General features: G+C 44.9%; 1 protein-coding gene across 1 annotated transcript in view; it reads left to right on the top strand.

The window, feature by feature from the left end:
* Window positions 1-26242, top strand: part of LOC143990276 (G-protein coupled receptor family C group 6 member A-like) — a 116407-nt gene that overhangs the window by 63107 nt on the left and 27058 nt on the right. The window contains exon 3 of the mRNA XM_077490337.1: window positions 9006-9857. Coding sequence (XP_077346463.1) covers window positions 9006-9857 — 852 coding nt within the window. The remainder of the gene's footprint in view (window positions 1-9005; window positions 9858-26242) is intronic.

Raw genomic sequence — 26242 nt, 5'->3', positions numbered from 1 at the left:
AATAAATTCTGCTGCTTCTCCTGAGTACGGGGATACCACATATGTGGGACTTTTTGGGAGCCTAGCCGCGTACAGGGCCCCGAAAACCAAGCACCGCCTTCAGGCTTTCTAAGGGCGTAAATTTTTGAGTTCACTTCTCACTACCTATTACAGTTTTGAAGGCCATAAAATGCCAAGATGGCACAAAACCCCCACAAATGACCCCATTTTAGAAAGTAGACACCCCAAGCTATTTGCTGAGAGGCATGTTGAGTCCATGGAATATTTTATATTTTGCCACAAGTTGCGGGAAAATTACAAACTTTTTTTTTTTTTTTTTTCACAAAGTTGTCACTAAATGATATATTGCTCACGCATGCCATGGGCATATGTGAAATGACACCCCAAAATAAATTCTGCTGCTTCTCCTGAGTACGGGGATACCACATATGTGGGACTTTTTGGGAGCCTAGCCGCGTACGGGGCCCCGAAAACCAAGCACCGCCTTCAGGCTTTCTAAGGGCGTTACAGTTTTGAAGGCCATAAAATGCCAAGATGGCACAAACCTCCCCCCAAATGACCCCATTTTGGAAAGTAGACACCCCTAAATTTAGGGGTACACTAGTGAGACTAGGTAATAAATGGCGGGTGCCCTGAAACTATAAAAAAATAACTAACCAACCAGCGTCACCTGTAACAGTTATATGGTGATCACTGGTGAAAGGGTTAACTAGGGGGCAATCAGGGGGCTTTATGCGGTAGTATATGGGGGTCCCTGGCGCTATAAAAAGCTGCGGCGAACCTAAATACCTACCTGCCTAACTAGCGTCACCTGTGACACTAATACAGCGATCAGAAAAACGATCGCTTATTAGGCTGGGTTCACACTGGAGCGATGCGGGAACGCCACGAATGCGCGGCGGGTTCCCGCATCGCATGCCTCCCGGCGGCAGTTCACACTGCCCTATGCGAACTGCTGGGAGTGTCAGTGAAATGTTAATGACACCCCCAGATCAGTTCGCATATCGCAGTGCGATCTGCAAACTTGGATCGCATGGTGTGAACACCCATGCGATCCGATTCTGCTGCGGACCAAAAAAAGGGTCCCGTGCAAGTTTGCGGCGGGTGCGGCGGGTGCGACACAAATTCAGCCATACTATCTGTATAGCTGAACTCGAATCGCACAGAGATCGGATGTGATTTGCACTGCAGTGCGGTGCGAATCACATCCGTTCTCATAAACCGCTGCAATGTGAACCCAGCCTTAGTGACACTGGCGACGGGGGGTGATCACGGGGTTAAACCTTTATTGGGGGGGTTAGGGGGGTACCTTAGAACTAAAGGGGGCTAACCCTAACTGCCCTAACAGTTATTAGTCACAAATGACACCCGCCGGGTGATCAGGGGGTTAAACCTTTATTAGGTAATAAATGGCGGGTGCCCTGAAACTATAAAAAAATAACTAACCAACCAGCGTCACCTGTAACAGTTATATGGTGATCACTGGTGAAAGGGTTAACTAGGGGGCAATCAGGGGGCTTTATGCGGTAGTATATGGGGGTCCCTGGCGCTATAAAAAGCTGCGGCGAACCTAAATACCTACCTGCCTAACTAGCGTCACCTGTGACACTAATACGGCGATCAGAAAAATGATCGCTTATTAGGCTGGGTTCACACTGGAGCGATGCGGAAACGCAGCGAATCCGCGGCGGGTTCCCGCATCGCATGCCTCCCGGCGGCAGTTCACACTGCCCTATGCGAACTGCTGGGAGTGTCAGTGAAATGTTACTGACACCCCCAGATCAGTTCGCATATCGCAGTGCGATCTGCAAACTCGGATCGCATGGTGTGAACACCCATGCGATCCGATTCTGCTGCGGGCCAAAAAAAGGGTCCCGTGCGAATTTGCGGCGGGTGTGGCGGGTGTGGCGGGTGCGGCGGGTGCGGCGAATGGCTGAACTCGAATCGCACAGAGATCGGATGTGATTTGCACTGCAGTGCGGTGCGAATCACATTCGTTCTCATAAACCGCTGCAATGTGAACCCAGCCTTAGTGACACTGGCGACGGGGGGTGATCACGGGGTTAAACCTTTATTGGGGGGGTTAGGGGGGTACATTAGAACTAAAGGGGGCTAACCCTAACTGCCCTAACAGTTATTACAGTCACAAATGACACCAATGCAAAAAAAAAAAAAAAAAATGACATTGGTGTCACTGTGACTGGGGGGCAGGGGTAATTGGGGGGGGTGATCGGGGGGTAAAGGGGGGGTGTGAGTGTGCCTGGCATGTTCTACTGTGTGTGTAGAGTGTTGGTGCAACTCACCGATCCGCTCTCCTCCGTGTCGGAACGAAAACTACCGACACGGAGGAGAGAATACATCACTTCCTCTCCTGTGTTTACATTACAGGAGAGGAAGTGATGTCACCGGGGATTTCTATTCGTCGGGAGCGATCGCGAGGGGGTGGCCATGAATGAATGGCCGTCCCCTCGTCCGGGATCGCTCCCGAACGAATACCGACCGCCGCAGGCACCGGGCGGGGGCCCGATCGGGCCCCCGACCCGCGGGAGGCAAGGGACGTACATGTATGTCCTTATGCCTGCCCGTGCCATTCTGCCGACGTACATCGGCGTGCGGCGGTCGGCAACTGGTTAAATACCACTATGGCTGACGGAAACCCCCAACTGTATTTCAAATTGGCAGTCCTCAGTTGCCCCAAAAGGGGCTTTAATCTCTTTCTCCATGACAAAGTTTCTGCCAATAAGTCCGAAAAGACTTGTATTTCAGTTCCATCATATTGTAAAGATGGGACCCCTCTAAGTTTGGTCCAGATTTTATGTTTATCTTCAAATGTTTGGAACTTCACTATAACATCCTGGGGTATGTCCTCTCTCAATCCAGGGGGTTTCCTAATTCCATGGGCTCTGTCTATTCTTAAATCCTCTCCATCCCCCCTCCCCATTGGTGGCTGGAAAATCCTTTTTATTTTCCCCATCAGATCTTCTCCCTGCTGTTCTGGGATTGATCTAATACGCAAATTTTGGCGCCTACTATGGTTTTCCTGTCCCTCCAATTTATATAGAATGTCCTTTTGCTTTCTCTGTAACACCTCCAATTGGTTTTTCAGGCCCCTTAATTCTTGTGCTTGTATTTCTGACTTTTCCTCTATTTCTCCTTAGCAGGTGGGACATGTCGCTTCTGACGTTATTAATTTCCACAAAAAAACAAAAAAACAAAAAAAGAACCGCGCTGTCCTAAGTGTAAACTTAGGTCGTATGTTTCCCCATTAGTGGAATCAGTATACAAAAAGTTGTTACAATATCACTAATTATGAAAGAAAAAGATAATATAAGGAAAAAGTTAATGGTGAATATTCATAAAACAGTGAAATCAAACACCTATAACAAAAATAAATGTATATACAGTGACATCTGTGACCACAATACTATAAGTGCAGATATAAACTATATAAGCTTAGTTGCACAACCAATGCTAAACAAAGTCTTAGCTCAAGTGAATAAAACGCATGATATGTTACTATATGTAAACTCAGGGAAAAGGAATATTATATATAAAATAAGTGAAATGGAAATGTCCAATCATTTATAAACAGTCCATGAAAGTGGTAATGAAAAATTTTAAAAGAAAATAAAATGAAAACACCAAGTGTTGAAGGTAAGACTGATATTCTCAGGATCTTGTTCAGAGAATCCCCACAACTCAGCGACTGTAAAAGTGCACCACCACCAGAGTGAGGATTGGCTCCTTACCGGATGCTCCTAGGTTCTGAGCTCTAAAGGTCAAACCAGGCCGTATACACTCATCAAGCGTCCATAGGCTCCACCCAAAAGTTAAATCGTATAAGCAGTCAGGTTCCAATATTAGGCAATAGCCGGTCAGCCATAGAGAGGAGGGAAAAGACGCTCCAATAGTGTAAAAACGTTTTATTAAAAGGAAATAAAAAACAGAAAATGCACTTACAAAAATCAAGCACAACAGGGCATGTCACAGAAGGTAGCGCCGGCCGGACGCGAATCATCCACTTCAGTACCCTTTCGCCAGCTGGTTCAATGAGAGGCAATAGATAGCGTGTCACACCGCCCAAATTAATTTCCAGCTTAATAACGGCTTCTAAATTGCTGAACATTTTCAACATTTCTGACTTTGTCGGTAGCTGTGCCATCTCCCCCTTTTCTCCCATATCCTCTGGCTCTACCCGAGCTTCCGCACCCTCCATCTCAAATTCTTCCCGGGCTTGATTTTCCTGTTCTATCCTTTGTTTCTCTAACTCTCTCTTTTCTTCTTTTGTGGTTAGTTGTTTTTTTCCATCCCTGGGCTCCTTGAGTTGTCCTCCTTGAGGTATTTCTGGATTGAACTCGTGTTTAAGCTTTCACGCTGATTCTTGGAGTCCGTCCCCCTTCATATTGATTTATTACTCCTGAAACTGTTTATATTTATTCCATTGACCTTTCACCCGCCTATCCATTTCTAGGGTCGGAACATCTTTAGTTCAATCTGAACCCCCCTTTAGTAATAATGAGGAAAGCCACTCACAATATAATACAGTAATTAATAAGCTGTGATTTACTCACAGGCTAAACACCAGATGGTACTTTAGGACAGGTATCACCGATTTTCAAATTTCATCGTTACCATTTCAGCTATATTTTTTAACAGCACTTTTATACCTTTTAGCGCCCACACTTTCTTAGTTGGAGTACTGCATCAGTTCAAAATCACTCAAGGTACCCTCCCATAACCTGCTGTTTTTCTCTCTGATGTAGAAGTAAATACACCTCTCGAGTATTACTGTTTACAGTCCAACTGATTTTCGAACTTTGGAAAGGTGAAATCGCATAGGTAGGATGGGATAAAAAGGGGTAGGATGGCAAGGATGGCCTCACTTGTTAAATTTACAATTAAACAGTCTCTAAATGCCCACACATATTTTATTTATTTTTTTATAATCACCACTCCTCCCGAGGCCAGCGAGCACAACAAGACAACCAGACAGTCAATTCACAGCCACCTTAAATTCCAGGTCTCCAAATCTCTTACCCACTCAGGATATATGGATGAAGAGGACAGCAGACTCCGCCACTTGGATGGATGGATGGATGGATGAATGGATGGAAGGGTTGCGCTGGATGAACTGCCTCTTCTACAGCTTTTCAGTTGCTCAGATGCCTACTTTGTTGCTGCATATCGCATGCAGGGTCAGGGGCACACCATACTCAGCTCCCAGATCCATCAAATGCCCAGATAAGCAGGGAAGGAAGGCGGTCGAGGGGGGGTTAAAGGCAGTCAGCGGTAACACGTGGGGGCTGCCCAGGCAGAAAATAAGTCAGCGCTTCCCGGACTCTCTCCCCGCTCAGCCGCTTCTCCAGCACGCTGCTTGCCTCCGCCTTTCAGCTCTCTCCGCACAGCCCTCTAGCTCTCCCAGAGCCACACTCACTTGGCTTGTTCGGTATCGTCTGACCCCTTCCTTCTATCTCAGAGCAGCGTGTCACGTCCGCACACCACCCTGCATCTCTCCATGATGCCCTTTCTCAAAACTGGAGATATGGAAGAATCTCAGGAATCTATAGGGGAGGGACATGGGCAGACCTCTCAATGAATATTTATGAGAAACACAGTGTGCTCAATACAGGACAAAACTGTCAGGCATCACATGGAAAAATTATCAATAAAATGGTATAAAAGAAATTGAGCTAAAGGAGATATACTTTTCTTAAAATAACCACATGATGTCCTAGAAAGAAAAAAGGTTGCTGAATGTGGCTGACTGCTGGATGAAAATAATTTGGACTTTGTGTAACTTGGACAGTATTTTGGATTGTCTCCTGGGAGTGCCCAGTAAGGATGAGCCGAACACCCCCCTGTTCGGTTCGCACCAGAACCTGTGAACAGACCTAAACTTCGTGTGAACTTTAGAACCCTATTAACCTCCCTGGCAGTATGATTAGTCATGATTTTAGGTGCTGAAAGCAGTACAATTATTTTGCATGGAAATTTGGCATTTTATATTGTAGGTCTGCAATTCTTAGGAATAGCTCTCTTAAATCTGTTCAAACCAGAGTCTAGCAGACATCCTGGGTATGATAAAGCTTATAATATTATAAATAATGATAATAAATAATAATAAAAATTATTCAATAATGTAATCAAATTCAAAAACACTGAAATTTGCTCATTTGCAGAATTGTCGCTGTCATTAGATTTAGTGTTTGATGACGAATTTCCCCACAAATCGCTATCGCTCAATTCTGCAAGTGATTATTATTAATTATTGCTGTTTTCTAGTTGTAACGCAGGTTTCCGTTACATCAGAGGGGGGCGGGGTCACCCATACGTCATTGGGGAACCCCTGGCTTCCCTCACTAGTGTCAGAGGGAGCGGGGTCAGGTGACGGGTGGCCCTGCCTTCCTAATATAAGAAACGTCAGCGTTGGGATCCCTGCAGTGTCTCCTCAGTGGAGACAAAAGATGGATGCATGGATAGACTGTGCTGGACTGAAAATCACCCGTCGCTGGATCAGATCAGCCATCGCTGGACCCTGGAGAGATGATCATTCATTGCTGGATAGCAAGAGTGGATTAGCACCGCTGGAATCTTTTTTTAATTTTTTTTTATTTTTAATAAATTTTTAATAAATAATTTTTCAAAAGCGTGTTTGTCTTATTTAACCATTTTTTACACTTTCTTTGTGAAATGGTAGGGGTACTTTTGTGCCCCCTTACCATTTCAAACGTGGGGGCCGGGATCTGGGATCCCCTTGTTAAACGGGGCTTCCAGATTCTGATAAGTCCCCACGCCCGCAGACCCCCACAACCACCGGCCAGGGTTGTGGGGATGAGGCCCTTGCCCCCATCAACATGGGGACATGGTGCTTTGAGGGGTCACAGACCCCCAAAGCATCCTCCCAATGTTGAGGGCATGTGGCCTGGTACGGTTCAGGAGGGGGGGCGCTCTCTCGTTCTCCCCCTTTTTCTGTGGCCTGCCAAGTTGCGTGCTCGGATAAAGGGTCTGGTATGGATTTTTAGGGGGACCCCCACATCATTTTTTTTTTATTTGATGCGGGATTCCCCTTAATATCCATACCAGACCTGAAGGGCCTGGTAATTGAATTCAGGGGAACCCCACGCTTTTTTTTTTTTCTTTTATCATTGAATGAATTGTCGGCCTCCGGTAATTCAGAGAACACTCATTGAGTGTTCTCTGCATTACGGGAGCCGACAATTGATTATAGCCGCAAGTGATTTTAAAAGACTTTTTTTCCTGCGGAGATGACACTGTGCAGGGACAGTTCTAAGCACGGGAAACATGCGCCCCTTCACAGGCATACTATTGACACCCCCCAGGTATGAAATTTAACCACTTACCGACCAGCGCATGACGATGTACGTCCTATTTTTGAAGATGGATATCTCAGTAACGGCAGCAGCTGCTGCCACAACCGAGATATCCATCTCTTCAGGCGCCGGTCGTCTGTACGATAACGGTGGTCTCCGTGGCAGATTCGCCGCGAGATCACCGCTATCGGTGGCAGGAGAGGTGCCACCCCCCTCAAAACGCCGTCAAAACGTCACTTCCGCCTATACCTCTTAAAGGTGTATTTTTTTTAAATGTCATTTTTTTTATTTTTTTTTGCATTTTAGTCCAAATATGAGATCTGAGGACTTTTTGACCCCAGATCTCATATTTAAGAGGACCTGTCATGCTTTTTTCTATTACAAGGGATGTTTACATTCTTTGTAATAGGAATAAAAGTGATCCATTTTTTTTTTTTTAAACAGTGTAAAAATAAATAAAATCAATTAAAATAAATAAGAAAAAAAAAGGTTTTTAAAAACACCCCGTCACGACAAGCTTGCGCACAGAAGCGAGCGCATACGTGAGTAGCACCCGCATATGAAAACGGTGGTCAAACCACACATGTGAGGTATTGCCGCGATTGGTAGAGTGAGAGCAATAATTCTAGCTCTAGATCTCCTCTGTAACACAAAAAATGCAACCTGTAGAATTTTTTAAAATGTTGCTTATGGAGATTTGAGGCTAAAAGTTTGACGCCATTTCACGAGTGGGCGCAATTTTGAAGCGTGACATATTGGGTATCAATTTACTCGGCGTACCATTATCTTTCACGATATAAAAAAAAATTGGGCTAATTTTACTGTTGTCTTATTTTTTTATTCAAACAAGTGAATTTTTTCCAAAAAAAGTGCGCTTGTAAGACCGCTGCGCAAATACGGAATGAAAAAAAGTATTTCAATGACTGCAATTTTATTCTCTAGGGTGTTAGAAAAAAAACAATATAAAATGTTTGGGGTTCTAAGTAATTTTCTAGCAAAAAAAAAAAACGGTTTTAAACATGTAAACACTAAATCTGAAAAAGAGGCCTGGTCCTTAAGTGGTTAAAGGAATATTACACTTTTATTGTTTTAATTTAATCATTATTAAAATCACTGCTCCTGAAAAAACGGCCATTTTTAAAACTTTTTTTTGCATTGATCCACGTCCCCTGGATCAGGACCCGGGTCCCCAAACACTTTTTAGGACAGTAACTTGCATATTAGCCTTTAAAATTAGCACTTTAGATTTCTCCCATAGACTTGTACAGGGTGTTCCAGCTTTTCGAATTTGCTGCGAACAGCCCAAATTGTTCACTGTTCGCTGAACAGGCGAACAGGCAATGTTTGAGTCGAACATGAGTTCGACTCGAACTCAAAGCTCATCCCTAGTGCCCAGGCAGACTGATTGGGTGCACAAACTAAAGTGTTTAGAATTGGGGTTAGCTCCGTGGTTATCTGGTAGGAGTGTGTGAAAGGATCTGTATGTGATAGGCATTCGATTATACTAAAGCAGCAAGTTCACTTCAGTTTTGTCCCTTTTCATGTAGATATAACAGTCTTCATTCTATGAAAAGAGGTGTTGCTTCACTTTTTTTCTTCAAGCCTAAAAATGACATCTTTAATATATTGTTTAATGTTTCATTAAATATAGATTATTTCCTTTTGTCATTACAGATAAGTAGAGCAGCATCTGCTGATATTCTAAGTGATCAAAATAGATATCCGTCCTTTCTCCGTACCATTCCTAGAGATTATTACCAGACCAAAGCAATCATGGATCTGATTAAAGCATTTAAGTGGAACTGGATCGGAATCATTGCCAGTGATGATGAATATGGACGCTCTGCTGTTAACTTACTGAGCTCCCTCTTTGTAGACAATGAAGTATGTACAGCCTTTGTGAAAACTGTCCCATCCTATGCAAGACATCCTTCCCAGCCCAATAGCCTAAATAATCTTATAAATGATATCAAAACTAGTACAACCAAGGTGATAATCAGCTTCGCAAAGGATTCTATCATGGCTGAGCTATTTAGAGCAGTCATCGATCAGAATATATCTAGAATTTGGATTGCAAGTGAATATTGGATCAATTCCAAATTGGTAGCTAGTATAAAAGGTATTGAAAAGGTGGGCACAATATTTGGATTCACATTTACAAGTGGTTTTATTCCTGGAATAGATGATTATCTTAAAAACCTTTTTCACTCTAATGACATAGCTACAAGTGAAATTCTTGATGAATACAAAATGTGGAGATTTGGATGCTCAGAAGACTATAGAGAATATCTAAGGTGTTTGAACTCAACGTCTGACAATTGTCCTGTTCCTGCTTCAGCGATGCACAAATCTCCATTAGCCTGCGTTGTGGACGATGTCTCTCGGCAAAATGATGATTATTTGGTTCAGTTTTCAGAATTAGCATATTCTACAGCCTTGTCTGTTACAGCCATTGCCCAAGCACTGAAAAATATAATATGCAAAGATGGAACTTGTGACAAGGATCTCCAAGTCTCACCACGCAAGGTTAGTAAATCAAAAAGCACAAACTAAATACTCATAAGTTCAAGTCTATAAGTCTTCTAAAGAAGCAGAGGCTGAGACTGCATTCTGCAGTGTCACTATGGTGACAGTTTACTGCTGTGGCTAGTGATTAGAGACAATAGCTGCATGTAATATAATCATGTATGATGGCTGGCTTCTCTGAGGACACTGTATGCCAGAGCAGCCAGCCATTGTCTCTGATTACTGCCACAGTAGTACAATGTCACTACACCAGTGCAGCCAGATACAGTGCCCCCAGTAATCGCCACACCAGTCCCAGTGTCATCATAAGGAAATTCTCACATGTTTGGTGCTATCTGAAGAGCGAATTGTGTTCAGATCACTCTTCAGAGAGCATTTGACAGGTGGTGAGGAGGTGTCGTATCACCTCCTCACTGCCTCCTTTAATCTCTTGGACCCCTCACATGTGTCCCATTCTCTTTAGTAGGATCAATCTGTGGGCATTATGCCCACTGAAAGTGACGAGGGATATAATTCCATCCACAACTGCAAAGCCAAGCATCATAGCCATGGTATTGGTACACCTTTGGCCAATGCCTCTATACATAAAGGTCACAGTTGAAGGGCAGTTTAACCTTGAGGTTTTGCTGCCTCCCAACCTCACATGTGAACAGGCCATAATAGTGTGTTCAGTCACAGTGCCTCCAATCACCACCACACCAGTGACTGTTATCAGACAAGAGAAGTTAGAAGCAGTGTTCTTGATACACCAGACGAGTGCAGCCAGCAAAAATATACCTGGTGTTTGGGCTATGTAGCCCTTTGGCTTTTGAACGACTGGCTGACAGGAATTGTGATATCAATCTTGATACCCCAAGAACACAGTATATGGAGCAGCAAGCCAACACTATAGAGAAGGGTTCCAGGAGGAGATGCTGTCTCCTCCTCCATGTCCTTTCTTGGGATACTTAGGATGTGTGGCCAGAAGGAAGTGGAAACTAAAGCCCCCTTTCTTGCCCACATATGGTAATAATTGCCCATTTGCTGCCCACATATATATATTGGTTGCTTGTTTGTCGCCTTCAGTTTATAACAGTTTCCCATTTACTGCCCTCATATTGTAACTATGCCTGTTTCTTGGCCATATATTGTAAAAATTTACCATTTATTGGCTCCAAATTTAAATTATAACCAATTTGTTGCCCACATATTGTATAGATTCTAAGTTTGTTGCCTGCACATTGTAAGACCTCATGCGCACTGGATGTTATAATAATATTATAAAAACACCAGTAGCTTTGCAGTGCGTTTTTTCAATGTTTTTCAGCGTTTTTAGCAATTTTTATTATGGAATCAAACGTTTTTGAGAGTTTAATAGCGTTTAACCACATTTTTTGGCATTAGAGTGTTTTTACAGCTGAAAAACTCCACTCAGAACCCACTAGTTTTTTTTTTTTTTTTAAAGCCAAAAAACACCCCAGCCAAAAACAGTCGATAACAGCCTATGTGTGCATGGACACATAGGGTAACATTTTGGAGAGTTTATTAACTGTAGAAAAAAATGTCTGAAGCCAAAAACAGCAGCTGTAAAAACATTTAAAAACGTCCTCTTTGTTGGTCATGCACTAAAACAATTGCCAGTTTGTTATTTATGTAGTACCACAGCTAAACAGTTTTTCCCTATATATTGTTAGGATTGCCAGTATTTACCTGTTTATTCTGTAGTCAATGTTTTTTTTTTTAAGGATCATAATACCAAACCTTAAAGTGGATGTAAACCTGATTTTTTATTTTTTATTTTTTTTATGTCACAGTGTAGAGAATAAGATTTCCTATCATCTGCGCCCAGTCTTGCCACACAGAGTTAATCAGGCTCTGAGCAATCCTCTTTTATTGTTCAGTGAGATCAATCTTGACAAACAGAGAAAACTTTAGTCAAATCCTCCCCCTTGCTTGTTGTGACAGGTTATTTACATATTTCATGCACTAGCCTGAGACAGGCACATCCTGTGTAAAAAGTTCACAATTCACATCCCCCTCCTCTCCCCTCCCCTCCCCTCCAGCTCTCACAGGTTTGGCTGCCTTTATTTATTTTTTTATCAGCCCTGATGGGGGCTTTGGTGACAATGCAGGGGTCTAAACAGAGATCCCTGACATCTCCCATTTGAGACAGAGAAAGGGACAGAGGGTACAGATTCCCCAATCCCTTTCTCTGCCTTGAAAATGAATGGAGAGGAGACAGCAGCTCCTGTCCATTCATAAACTGAAGCAGAGTAACACACAGGTTACTCTGCTCAGTTATCACAGGTTACAGAGCTATCAGTAATGAACACTCTGTGTCCCATTCATTGACATACCAGACCCCCTTTCTCCAGTCTCCATCCTGACAGATCCCCACCCCCCCTCGCAGCCCGCAGCTACGGGGATGAGGGGGCGGAGGAGGAAGACACAGCAGGGGGATGTAGACACACGAAGAGGGACACGGTGCTGGAGGAAGACACTGAGGACAGTAGGGGATGATCGGTGCAACATAGACAGCTGGGAGCACCGATCACCCCGCATGGCTTTTCAGGTGAAAGCAGCGGGAGTGAAAGAAGCAGATGAAGAAAAGCCAGGTATGGGGGGGGGGATCGGTGCTCACAGCTATCCCATCACACCGATCAACCTCCACTTTTACTGGGCATTGATGTGTGTATGAACTTGTGACAGGGGGCTGTGAGCACGCTCTGCTTTTACCCAGAACGCGCTCTACCTCTCCTGCATGCTCTGACCAAGGGGAGTGTAGAGGTGAGCAGGGAGTCTGCTGACATCATGACCCCACCCACCAAGCGCAGATAACAGACCCGTCCACTGAATCTGCTGTTTTTGGGGGCTTCAAACTGCTAAACAGGACACATTTGACAGGTAAGGATACATGCAGGAGACATGTATATCCCTATAGTTCAGCACTATGGCAGTACTTTATAATTAATGAGAGTGTAGCTCTGTATCTGTAAATGTATTCCGGAAGGAGGTGAAAGATGGGACGTTGTGTTCTAGCTATAGGCCAATATCGTTGCTAAACGCAGATACAAAATTATTTGCCAAAATATTGGCAGGCATGATGAAGGCCCTGATGAGCTCACTGGTACACCCGGACCAGGTGGGGTTCATTCCAGGAAGGGTGGGAAGGGACAATGGGGTGAGAACTTTGCTTCTGCTGTTGCGGATGAAGAAAATGGGGGTCCCAGGCCTACTTCTGTCGACGGATGCCCAGAACAGCCTTCAACAGGGTAGACTGGAGATTCATGTTCCAGACCTTGGAAACAATGGGAGTTGGACCAAAAATAGTCCAGCAGATTAACACATTATATTATAATCCTATAACAACTATAAAGATAAATAGTACATCGTCCCCTCCTTTAGAGATGAAAAATGGGACGAAACAAGGGTGCCCATTATCATCCCTTTTATATAAGTTATCCTTAGAGCCACTACTTTCCATGATCCAAAATTACCAAGAGATAACGGGAATTAAGGTTGGAAATGAGGAACATAAATTGGCAGCATTCGCGAATGACATATTGTTTTAAATAAGTAAACCAAGTAACACAATGCCCAAATTAATAAAGGTCATAAAACATTACGGTGAATTGTCAAACTTTAAAATCAACTAAGCCATATCTGAGGTCTTAAATATTAATGTATGTAAATCCGAAGAACGGAAGCTTCAAAAGGAATGTAAATTCCCTTGGCGAAAAGAACTAAAATATTTAGGAATAAAGTTGTCAAATTCACTGAAGAAGATATATATATTAAACTACATCCCACTGTTGGACGAAATTAAAACTGAAAGTAAAAGACTTGTAAATAGACCGATCTCATGGTTAGAATGCAATAACACTTTAAAGATGTTTATTTCACCAAAGATCTTTTATAAATTCCAGATGATGCCTATAGCATTACCTAATCTTTATCTAAAGCCGCGTACACACGGGTGGACTGTCTGGCCTACTTAGTCCGCCGAAACACATTTCAGCGGACAGTCCGCTCGTGTGTGGGCTTCAGCGGACTTTTTCAGCGTGCAGTCTGGCGGACTAAGTATTTCGGAATTTCCGTAATACTGTCCGTCGGACTCGCATTTCGGCGGACAATTCGCCCGTGTGTGTGCCAGTCCGCCGTACTTTTGAAATGAGTGGACTTTTCCCGCCCGGAGAAAAGTCAGCTCATTTCGAGCGGGTATCCAGGTAGGCGGGGCCCGCGAAGGAGACGTCGCTGGCCCCGCCGCCTGGTATGGACTTAAAGGGGACCCCCAACGCCTACCCCTATCCATTCACCTGTAAAATAAAAGTACAAAAAAAAACACAACACACGAGATAAAATACTTTATTGCACAGCTCCGGGGGTCTTCCGTCTTCGGGGGTCTTCTCGCCGGACTCCTCCGCTATCTTCTTGTAGCTCTTTTACTAGCGGAGGAGTCCGGCTTTCTTCCTCGCCGCCGGCCTCTTCTCCCGACTTCGGGGGTCTTGTCCCCCTCTTCGGTTCTTCTGCCGGGCCACCGCGCCTTCTTATAGCTCTTTTACAGGTGTCTTCTTCTTCTTCTGCCGGAATGCCAGGGACGCACTGCATGGCCACTTATATAGGGACAAGGGGCGGTGTCACATGGGTTGGTGTCACATGGTGACCCCGCCCCCTTACGATGTCTTCTTCTTCTTCTTCTTCTGCCTCGACGATCTCTCCGGCCGGAATGCCAGGGACGCACTGCGCGGCCACTTATATAGGGACAAGGGGTGGTGTCACATGGCTTTATGTAACATGGGTTGGTGTCACATGGTGACCCCGCCCCCTTACGATGTCATAGTCCCCATGTGACATCAACCCATGTGACCAACCCATGTGACATAAAGCCATGTGACACCGCCCCTTGTCCCTATATAAGTGGCCGCGCAGTGCGTCCCTGGCATTCTGGCCGGAGAGATCGTCGAGGCAACATCTCCTGGAGAAGAAGAAGAAGAAGAAGAAGAAGAAGAAGAAGAACGGAAGGCGGCGGCGACGGCGGCGACAGAAGACCGGGCCACCGCCTGTAAAAGAGCTATAAGAAGGCGCAGTGGCCCGGCAGAAGAACCGAAGAGGGGGACAAGACCCCCGAAGTTGGGAGAAGAGGCCGGCGGCGAGGAAGAAAGCCGGACTCCTCCGCTAGTAAAAGAGCTACAAGAAGATAGCGGAGGAGTCCGGCGAGAAGACCCCCGAAGACGGAAGACCCCCGGAGCTGTGCAATAAAGTATTTTATCTCGTGTGTTGTGTTTTTTTTTGTACTTTTATTTTACAGGTGAATGGGTAGGGGTACATTGTACCCCATACTCATTCACATAGGGTGGGGGGCCGGTATCCGGGGGCCCCCTTATTAAAGGGGGCTCCCGGATTCCGATAAGCCCCCCGCCCGCAGACCCCGACAACCAACGGCCAGGGTTGTCGGGAAGAGGCCCTTGTCCTCATCAACATGGGGACAAGGTGCTTTGGGGTGGGGGGGCCGCGCGGCCCCCCCTTCCCCAATGCACCCCCCATGTTGAGGGCCTGGTACGGCTCAGGAGGGGGGGCGCTCGCTCGCCCCCCTTTCCTGGCCGGCCGGGTAGCGTGCTCGGACAAGGGTCTGTTGTGGACTTGGGGGGGACCCCACGCCGATTTTTTTCGGCGTTGGGGTTCCCCTTTAATTTCATTCCAGGCGGCGGGGTCAGCGACGTCTCCTTCGCGGGCCCCGCCTACCTGGAAACAAATAAATGGGCACTATAATTCACCATTAATAGCACTGAAGGAGAATGAATACTTTGCACCAGGAAGAAAGGTTATAGGGGGGAACTGGATGAAAAAAAGAAAGGGCACAAGTAAGAGATATAATAAAAGAAGGGAAAATAGTATCATATCACAACTTAAAACACAATAGGGAATTAATGTTGATTGACGAGTGGCGGTACCTCCAGCTGGTCCACTTCATAAAGCGTTTACCCCGACCAATAAGATCTGAGGATGAGCTGACTCCGTTGGAGCGGCTCTGTACGACAGATAAACCTAAAGGTATTATATCTAGGTTATATAGACTTTTTCTGGAGGTGGACGGGCTGGGGATTCTGCTATTTGTCAAGAAATGGGAAAGGGAATTGGGAACACAGATTGATAAAACGACAATAAGAAAAATATTCCAATTAACACACAGGCATCTGACAGTAAAACTGCCGAAATTAATTATAAATGTCTAGCTAGATGGTATGCTACTCCAGATAAGATTAGCAAAATCCAACAGGGCAAATCAGGGGACTGTTGGCGAGGCTGCAAAGAGGTAGGAACAATGGAAAATCTATGGTGGAAAAATAAAATTAAAAAATATTATGTAAAAGAAGTTAATAAAACAGTAATTGCAGAAGATCCAGGAGGTGTAAGAAAATATCAAGCGTCATTAATACCACACCTTTTAAATGCAGCAAAAGGACTGATTCCTAGGAGTTTCCAACAATTTGGGAGTGGATAGATGCGGTGGAAGAAACATAAATCATGGAAAACCTAAGTGATAGTAATGGGGATAAGAGAGCCGCAATAATAAACAAATGGAAAGGTTGGAGAGAGTTTAAAAAAACATGGAGCTATGCAGAAGTAAGAGCATAAGATCTATAAGGGAAATAGGAATAGACTAGGAATGGAAACAACATTTTAAGTAAAGCAGTAATAGTTAAGCGAGGGATGGGGGGGGGGGGGGGGGGCGGATATATAGGTTGAAGTTTGCTATATGAATGTTTTGTAAGCACTTTTGTAAATTAAGATGGCATTGCACATAAAAGGAATGCATAAGAGCAAATGATATATGCTACGATGATATGAAGACGAGAAGGGACAGAAATGAACGGAAAGTTGATTCAAGTCCCTCTAGAGAAATCGCTAAAGTGGCAAAAAAAGAAAAAAAAGAATAATAATAATTGATGAGAGTGTGTTCATATCCACTTTAATCCCTTGTAGGCCTGTCACTAACAACCATGCCCCCAAATTTGATACAACTAATTTCCCATAGTAAGGTATGAACTGCTGTTTGCTTACTATCCACAAATCTTTTTGTAAACTTAAAAATCCTGATTCACTATTTTGATCCCTAATTTTTAGATACTGCAAAAGACCAGGGAGCAACAGTCATGCATGTTCAGAACTGCTTAAAACACAAATCTACACCATTTACGGTAATTGTTTGGCCAAAAAAAATACTCAACTGTTTTACAAAGTTTGTATGCTTTCACTTCTAGCCACTATTTGTATATTTGTAGTTAGGAGTGAAATTTAGGCTTGTTGATATCATTGGTTCAAGGTGAATCCTGCAGCTTCAAGATTCACAGTCCCAGTGAATAAGTGTGCAGATTTGCCTATGAGAATATTCTTAAACCATAATGTGTTGCCTGGCCTTTGAACTATGACCAGCACGCTCAGAAGAGCCTGAAAAGCAATAAAAAGAAATTTCCAGAAAAAAAAAAAAAGGAAAGCCAATAAAGGGTACTTATCTCCTTTACTATTAAGCTGCACAGGAAAGCTGTGTAAGTGTATTGAAAGCTGCTGTAAGGAGAGGATAGAGAAAACTGACAAACTGCACAAGTACTTTAATTCTTGTTTGGCAGTATACTACTTTGCTGCTTTTTTCAGGGTATTTTTGTGGTTAATTTCAGATCAATACTCATTTTTGTTTTATTTTATCCTGTCCATAGTAAGGCATTTTTTCAGCAAGGCTATATATATATATATATATATATATATATATATATATATATATATATATATATATATATATATATATGCTAAAAGAGCAGAATTCACTTGGTACTAAACATCTGTTCATAGAGTTGGTTTTTATACTAGGTTAATATGGCCTCTTTTAAGGTTAAAACACTTTTTTTTTTTTGTTTCTAACCTTTTCTTAAAAATATAAATAATTCTGTCTGATACTTTTGTAGCAGGGAGCTGGCTATCTTACCTGAAGTATCAGAAGACACTCTGCAACATTGTTGCCATGAGACTGTTTCCCTCTAGTGCCTGCTAAGACTCTGTGTCATCACATCCTGTCAGCAGAGTGATCACCACTGGGGAGCAAAGCATAAAGGGAATTGTAGTTCCAGGACTTAAGTTTCACATTCAGATTGAACTGTATGGAATTGCAAGAGCCAACATGCTTTGGAGAAGAGGAATTAAAGACTCCATCTTGCTTTGCTGAGGGATTTTCAGACAACACAAGGCAAGGGAAGAGATTAGACCTAGGGGAGAGGGTCTGCCTCCCAGGTCAGTCCACCATGTGATTTAAGGCATCCACAGCCAGTCGGGACATCCAGCCTGAGAGAGGGGGATCTCAGGTACATATCCAGATGCACCTGCACCAATGGTGTGAAGCATTCCAGTGTGAGGTGACCAGTCGGGTCATTAGAAGATCCTGCCTGTTCCAGGACGTTCGTTTGGGCTTTGGCCGCAGGATTGGGTGAGAGGGCTTTTGTCCATTTGCAGGAAACAAGGACAGTGCACACAGACAGAATTAAATGGACACTGTATACAAACATCCTTGCTGTTAGTCATCTTGCTGACACTTGTAGTGCCACAGGGCTAAAGGATAAGGCCATTCATTCACAGAGACACTATATTAGGGATGAGCCCGATGTTTGAGTCGAACGTAAGTTTGACTTGAATATCCGGTGTTCGCCCATTCGCCAAATTTAAAATATTATGAGGCATTTGTGAGAAATTTGAGTGCCCGTGGATTGCCCGATAATGAACTGCGAGACTTGCACCTGACCTGCATGCTTTGGCCAATCACAGCACACTCTGAGTCCACACCCCACACTATGTAAGGCTCCTTAAAAATAGCGGCCGTACATAATGTCATGAATGAGAGCAGCAAAATTGCATTTCTAAAGAAAGAAATGTAATTTTAAACTGCTTGCGGCTGTAATATATTTCTGGATCCTGACAATACAGATAAAAATCATTGTCCCCCTTACTCATTCACCCAAATAAGTGTCAAAAAGTAAAAATGACAGGAGACAGTTTTGGACACGTCCTTTATTTTAAAAAAAAATAGTGCCCCAACAATGCCCATCCATCTTCAATCACAGCGCTGACGGCCCCTTGAAAAAAAAACGGAAATACTCCGCCTCCACTGACTGCAGCCTTTTCATGATGACAGCTGAAGGAGGGGCCACCTAGTGATGTAAACGAGTGACCCCACCCCTATCTTGTCACATGACCTAAAGGGTCTGGTATGGATTTTGGGGGGGCACACCATTTTTTTTACATTTTGGCACGGGGCTCCCCTTACTATTCATGCCAGACCCAGAGGGCCTGGTAATGGACTGGGGGGGGACCCACACCATTTTTTTCAAGGATTTTTATCTATATTGCTGGGATCCGACAATACATTACAGCCGCAGGCAGTTTTAAATTACATTTTTGTAATTTTGCTGTGGTACTATTATGGACATGGGAATGATGCGCTACTTTATAGGCAGACTAAGGAGACCTCCCAGACACAATATTTAAAGGAATATTTCATTTTTATTGTTTCACTTTGAGCATTATTAAAATTACTGCTGAAAAAACAGCCATTTTTTAAAAACTTTTTTTGGATTGATACATGTCTCCTGGGACAGAACCCAGGTACCCAAACACTTTTTATGGCAATAACTTGAATATAATCCTTTAAAATTAGCACTTTAGATTTTTTACCTTTGTGTCCCATAAACTTTAATGGTGTTTGTGTGAATTGTTTGCCTGTTTGCATGTTCTGCTGTGAACAGAGCCGGGGGGGGGTCCTGCATTCCTTACTTGATAATCTGGGCCAGTTGTGCTGTTTGTCCTTGCTTTCCAGGAGTTTAAGTGCACCAACAAGAGTGGCTAGTTAAAAATACAAAGCCTCATCTTTCTCCAAAATGGACTGAAGCTACTAGTGCCATACGGGTCCACACACACATACTAATGTAAAGTATCTCACAAAAGGGAGTACAACCCTCACATTTTTGTAAATATTTTATTATATCTTTTCATGTAAAGAAATAACCCTTTGCTACACTGTAAAGTAGTGAGTGTACAGCTTGCGGCCTCCCACCCCTTCAACTTTTGAAGCAATCCTGGCAGCACTCATTCGTCTATTTCCCAAAGACAACCTCTGGATATGATGCTGAGCATGTGCACTCAACTTCTTTGGTTGACCATGGTGAGGCCTATTCTGAGTGGAACCTGTCCCGTTAAACCACTGTATGGTCTTGGCTACCGTGCTGCAGCTCAGTTTCAGGGTCTTGGCAATCTTCCTATGGCCTAGGACATCTTTATGTAGAGCAACAATTGTTTTTTCAGATCCTGAGAGAGTTATTTGCCATGAGGTGCCATGTTGAGGAGGGAAAATGGCTAATTGGGCCCAATTTGGAAATTTTCACTTAGAGGTGTACCCACTTTTGTTGCCAGTGGTTTAAACATTATTGGCTGTGTGTTGAGTTATTTTGAGGGGATAGCAAATTTACACTGTTAGCCCTTGTACACACGGTTGGACTGTGTTGTCGGATAATCCGGCCGTGTGTGGGCTCCATCTGACTTTTTCCATTGGAATGTCCGACCAACAAAGTTTGAGAGCTGGATATAAAATTTTCCAACAACATGATCCAATCAGACTTTATCCGATCGTTTGTGGAGAATTCCGATCGGACAAAGTGGCACGCATGCTCAGATCAAATTACAAGACCAAAGCTATTGGCTACTAGCCTGAACGTAGTCCCGCCGCAACGAACGAACGTCATCACGTTCTGATTGATCGGATTTTCTGGCAACTTTGTCCGACTGTGTGTATACAACACCAGTTTCGGACAAAATCCGTCGGAAAAATGTTGTTGTCGGAATGTCCGACAGTGTGTACAAGGGCTTATTCAAGCTGTACACTCACTACTTTACATTGTAGCAAAGTGTCCTTTCTTCAGCGTTGACACATGAAAAAATATAATAACATTTTTTTAAAAATGTGAAGGGTGTACTCACTTTTGTTAGATACTGATATGCAGTGGGTGTGCGGGATAGTTTATCTGGGAAGTCAAGCCATTACATAGTGAATTGAATACAGTACAGTGTTTGTCGTTGGGCCTGTGGTGTCAGGAGTAGGGATGACCTTGGTGTTTGAGTCAAACGCACATTCGACTCGAACACTGACTGTTCGCCCGTTCGGCGAATACCGAACGTTATGGGCCATTCGTGCCAAATTTGTGTGGTGCTCATGGCCCACAATGCACTGCATCATTGCAGTGCATTGCTGGCTCATGATTGGCCAAGCATGCAATGTGACCCCACATGCTTGGCCAATCACAGTGCAGGCAGCGAGGCAAGCCATAATTGGCCACAAACAGAATGCCTGTGGCCAATTATAGCTCAGGGGGTTTAGTAAATGCCCCACAGTATATAAGGCCGCCAGTGTTGTGTGTTCCGGCGTGCAGGGATAGAAGGATAGGCAGGGACAGTGTGTTATTTTCTCAGGCATCTGCAGGAGTTAAAGTGGGTGTTGTGTGCCTCCAGTGCAGTACACACCTGTATCTACCCTTTATTGCTGGTGTTCTCTTAGCCCTTGTACACACGGTCGGAGATTCTGACGGAATGTGTCCGATCGGACCGTATTGTTGGATAATCCGACTGTGTGTGGTCTCCATCAGACTGTTTCCGTCGGAATATCCGAGGGACCAAGTTTTCCAACTTGTCTATAAAATTTTCCAACAACATGCTCTGATCGGACCTTGTCCGATCATGTGTAGAGAATTCGGACAAAGTTCCACGCATGCTCAGATCAAATTCCTACACCAAAGCTATTGGCTACTAGCGTGAACATAGTCCCGTCATAACGAAATAATGTCATCATGTTCTGAACGATCAGATTTTTCAACAACTTTGTCCGACCGTGTGTATGTAACAGTTTCGGACAAAATCCGTTGGAAAAAATCCAACGGATTTGGTTGTCGGAATGTCCGACCGTGTGTACAAGGGCTAATACAGGCACCTGCAGGAGTTAAAGTGGGTGTTGTGTGCCTCCAGCACAGTATACACCTGAATCTACATTTTATTGCTGGTGTTCTCTAATACAGGCATCTGCAGGAGTTAAATTGGGTGTTGGGTGCCTCCAGCACAGTATACACCTGTATATACCTTTTATTGCTGGTGTTCTCTAATACAGGCATCTGCAGGAGTTAAAGTGGGTGTCGTGTGCCTCTAGCACAGTATACACCTGTATCTACCCTTTATTGCTAGTGTTCTCTAATACAGGCATCTGCAGGCGTTAAAGTGGGTGTTGTGTGCCTCCAGCACAGTATAAACCTGTAGCTTCCCTTTATTGCTGGTGTTCTCTAATACAGGCATTTGCAACATTTACAGTGGGTGTTGTGTGCTGCCAGCACAATATACACTACCAAATTGCTGGTTTTCCCATCTCCCTGCAGGCCACTACTATGTCTGGAAGGCCAACAAGGAGAGGCAGACAGTCATGAGCCAATAAAGGGGGGCAAGCAGGCTCTGTGTCTAGAGACAACAGTGCTGGTTGTGGATGTGGTGCATCGTCATTAGCACGTGGCCATGGGACATGCTTGTCCTTATTTTCAACAGCTGGACGTGTTGAGCCGCATCATGCCAAAGACTTGGTAGAGTGGATGACCAAGCCCTCCTCAACCCCCACCATCCTCTCTCACCCAGTTTCAGGGTACTAGCAAAGCAGCTGCCAACGCGTCCTCTTCCCTCGTCTCAATGTCGTCAGTCACTCCTTCCCCAGACCGACCATGTCCTCCTGAGGAGTCTCCCGAACCGTTTGAGCAGAGTGTTGGGTACATGCTCCAGGAGGATGTCAAGTGTTTTGAAGGCTCTAATTATGATACCCAGCTAGAGGAAGGCAGTAGCGTGAGCGCAGAGAGAGGGGATGCTCAAGAAGGACAGCAATCTGGCAGTCATGTTCCACCAGCTTCAGCATACTGCCAGGTTTGCTCCAGTGATGAAGAGGGAGGGGATGACTCCACGTGGTTGCCTGATAGAAGAGAGGAGGAGGAGGAGGAGGCACATCTCCAACGAGGCAGGATGCCCTCCGGGGGGGCCAGCTTAGGGGCAGCACACCGTCTGAATCACACGCAGAGCTCCGCCTGTGCAGGTCGCTGCCTCTACGCGTTATTCCAAAAGTTCTTTGGTGTGGGCCTTTTTTGAGACCAGTTTATCAGATCGCACCACTGCTATTTGCAACATATGTCTCAAGCGTATCTCGCATGGCCAAAACATCAGCCACTTGGGCACCACATGTTTGACCAGACATATGTTGACCTGCCATGCAGCTTGTTGGCAATCGTACCTTAAAGACCCACACCAAAGAACAAAGTGGACCTCTCCTTGCTCCTCATCATTTTGGATCTCCAACCCTTGAGTGCTCTCTGAAACCTGCACTGAGAGGAATGAAGGTGTTGAATTAGGTGTGTCACAGCCAAGTACTTGTGGGCACTCTGCTAGCAGTACACCGATGTCCAATTGTAGCAGGGAAATTTCCCTGCCCCAGCTGCTGGACCGTTGAAAGAAGTTCACTCCTAGCCATCCACATGCCGAGAGGTTGAATGCTAGCTTGGCTAAATTGCAAGCACTTCAAATTCTGCCTTTTAAGTTGGTAGACTCTGCCCCCTTCCGTGAGTTTGTACAATGTGCGGTTCCTCAGTGGCAGGTCCCCAAAAGCCACTTTTTCTCACGGAAGCCGATTCCAGCTCTCTACTGGCATGTGGAAGGAAATGTCCATGCCTCGCTGGACAGGGCAGTCAGCGGTAAGGTGCATATTAGCGCTTACTCATGGTCCAGCAGGCATGGACAGGGACGTTACCTATCCTTCACGGCCAATTGGGTCACTCTTCTGGCAGCTGGGAAGGATGCAGGACAAGGTGCAGTAGTGTTAGATGTTGTTCTGCCACCACGCCTCCAAAATTCTACTACTGGTTGTGACACACCTCTTTCCTCCACCCCTTCCTATTCTTCTTCCTCCATGGCCTCTTCCAGTGCTTTGTCCTCGGAACCAGCGGTGCTCCATAGGCGTTCAAGGGGCTATGCAAGTACACAGGCAAAAAGATGCCATGTCGTGCTTGCGCTGGTTTGTTTGGGGGACTGGAGCCACACTGGGGCAGATATTTTGTCAGCTCTGCAGGGGCAGGCCGAGAGGTGGTTGACGCCACGCCAGCTTAAGCCAGGAATGGTGGTTTGCGACAATGGCACCAACCTCCTCTCCGCCCTCCGACAGGGACAACTGACCCATGTGCTCTGTGTGGCTCACGTCCTTAACCTGGGGGTGCAGCGGTTCTTGGGCAGGTACCCGAACTTACAGGATGTCCTGAGGCAGGCCAGGAAAGTCTGTGTGCATTTCCGCTGATCATTTAATGCCAGCGCTCAGCTGGCTGAGCTCCAAAAGGAGTTGAACCTGCCCAAAAACCATCTTATATGTGACATGCCCACCAGGTGGAATTCAACGTTGGCCATGCTGCAGCGGCTGCACAGGCAGCAGAGGGCCATCAATGAGTACCTGTGCGACTACGGCACCAGGACAGGGTCAGGGGAGCTTGTTTTTTTTCCACCACGCCAGTGGGGCATGATCAGGGATGCATGCACTGTCCTGTCACCATTTGAGGAAGCCACGAGGATGGTGAGCAGTGACAGTGCATGCATCAGTGACACTGTACCTCTTGTCCACCTGTTGGAGCACACGCTCCGTGGAATAATGGACAGGGCACTTGAGGCAAAATAGAGGCAGGAAGAGGAGGACTTCCTTGCCTCTCATCCAGACAGTGTTCCTGCTGTCCCACCCATCACACAGGAAGAGGACAAGGAGGAGGAGGAGTAGGATTGTGTCAGCATGGAGGTGGAGCCTGGCACTCAGTATCAGAAGCAGCAGCAGCAGTCTTTTAGGGATGATTTACAGTCCTAAGAAACCTGTTGACTTGTACGTGGCTGGGAGGAGGTGGCTGCGGATCATGTTGTCCTTAGTGACCCAGAGGACTCCGCACCGAATGCCTCAGCTAACCTAGGCTGCTAGTCTCCCTGATCCTGCAAAGCCTGCGGAAGAATCCTCTTATTCTTTGGATCAAGGAAAGGGACCATTACTGGCTAGCCACTCTCCATGGTACAAGGGCAAGGTTGCAGACATTAACTTGCCATCGCAGAGGGAGCAGCGGATGAGACATCTCCGGGAGGCCTTGCAGAAAGGTCTGTGCAATGCGTTTAGTAACAGAGATAGTGCAGCGCTAAAATATCCTAATAAAATTCCTCAACAAATGAGAGACGAAATAAAATTAAAAGTTTTATAAAGAGGGAGCTTAAATAGCAACGGACAACAGTGATGAGTTCCTCTGTGTTGATACAAGCTCACATAGATATCTCTAAAGTGTCAACAAACTCAGTGATTCCACCACCAGACAGCCCAGCCGCTCACCTCAAGGAATGGACCCCTGATTTAACAGATAGGTCAAGCAGACATTTTCCACTTCCAGTGGACCCACATCAAGATTCCAATGGCCCAGGTCGATTAAACTCGGCTTCCTGATTAGCGTTGTAGTATTTCCAAAGTGCAGTATCATAAAATCAAAAAAATATATATAGTGCAGACCGTATGGATAAAACACGGAATTTATTAAAATGAACAAGTACTCACATATAGAGCACTAAAGCCTATTGCTGGTTTGTAAACATAGACAGAAAATTCCATAAGGTAAAAAATGCGATGAGGTGGTTGCAGTGACGTTCCTGGGTCCTCCCGTACGTGTATCGTCCTGAGCGGGACTTCATCAGTGGATATAGAGGCCCTTGCAACCATTTACTAATTTATAACCCCCCTAATTAGTGTCACCTGCTGGGTTGACCTCAGTACAAGCTCATTAACCAATCACAGGCCAGCACTCTCAGGTCATTTAAATACTTCCCTTCTATATATACCAATATTATTCCTCATAGCGTTATATTCACTGTCTCATGAGGATAGTGCAGCAAAAAATGGTCAAAATTGGAAGTATAAGCTAGTGCAATAATTTGCTATAATTGCTTTTCTAATGCCTCGTACACACGATCAAACAATCTGGTGGAAAAGTCCGGCGTACTCAAGTCCGCCGGACAATCCCCCCGTGTGTAGGCTCCGGCGGACTTTTTTTACCCAAAAGTCCGGCGGACTTAGAAAGTAGTTTTGCACTCCAATCTGTCCGTTGGACTCGCATTTCGGCGGACAATCCGCCGTGTGTGTGCCAATCTGCCGTACTTTTGAAATGAACAGACTTTTCCCCCCCCCGGAGAAAAGTCCACTCATTTTGAGCGTGTCTCCAGGTAGACGGGGCCAGCGATGCCACCTTCACCTGGTATGGACTTAAAGGGGAACCCCTACGCCGAAAAATCGG

The sequence above is a fragment of the Lithobates pipiens genome, unplaced genomic scaffold (genome assembly GCF_037356315.1).
Source record: "Lithobates pipiens isolate NorthernLeopardFrog02 unplaced genomic scaffold, aLitPip1_a1.2 Scaffold_18, whole genome shotgun sequence".
NCBI classification, from domain to species: Eukaryota; Metazoa; Chordata; class Amphibia; order Anura; family Ranidae; genus Lithobates; species Lithobates pipiens.
This window is presented reverse-complemented; position numbering and strand designations above follow the sequence as displayed.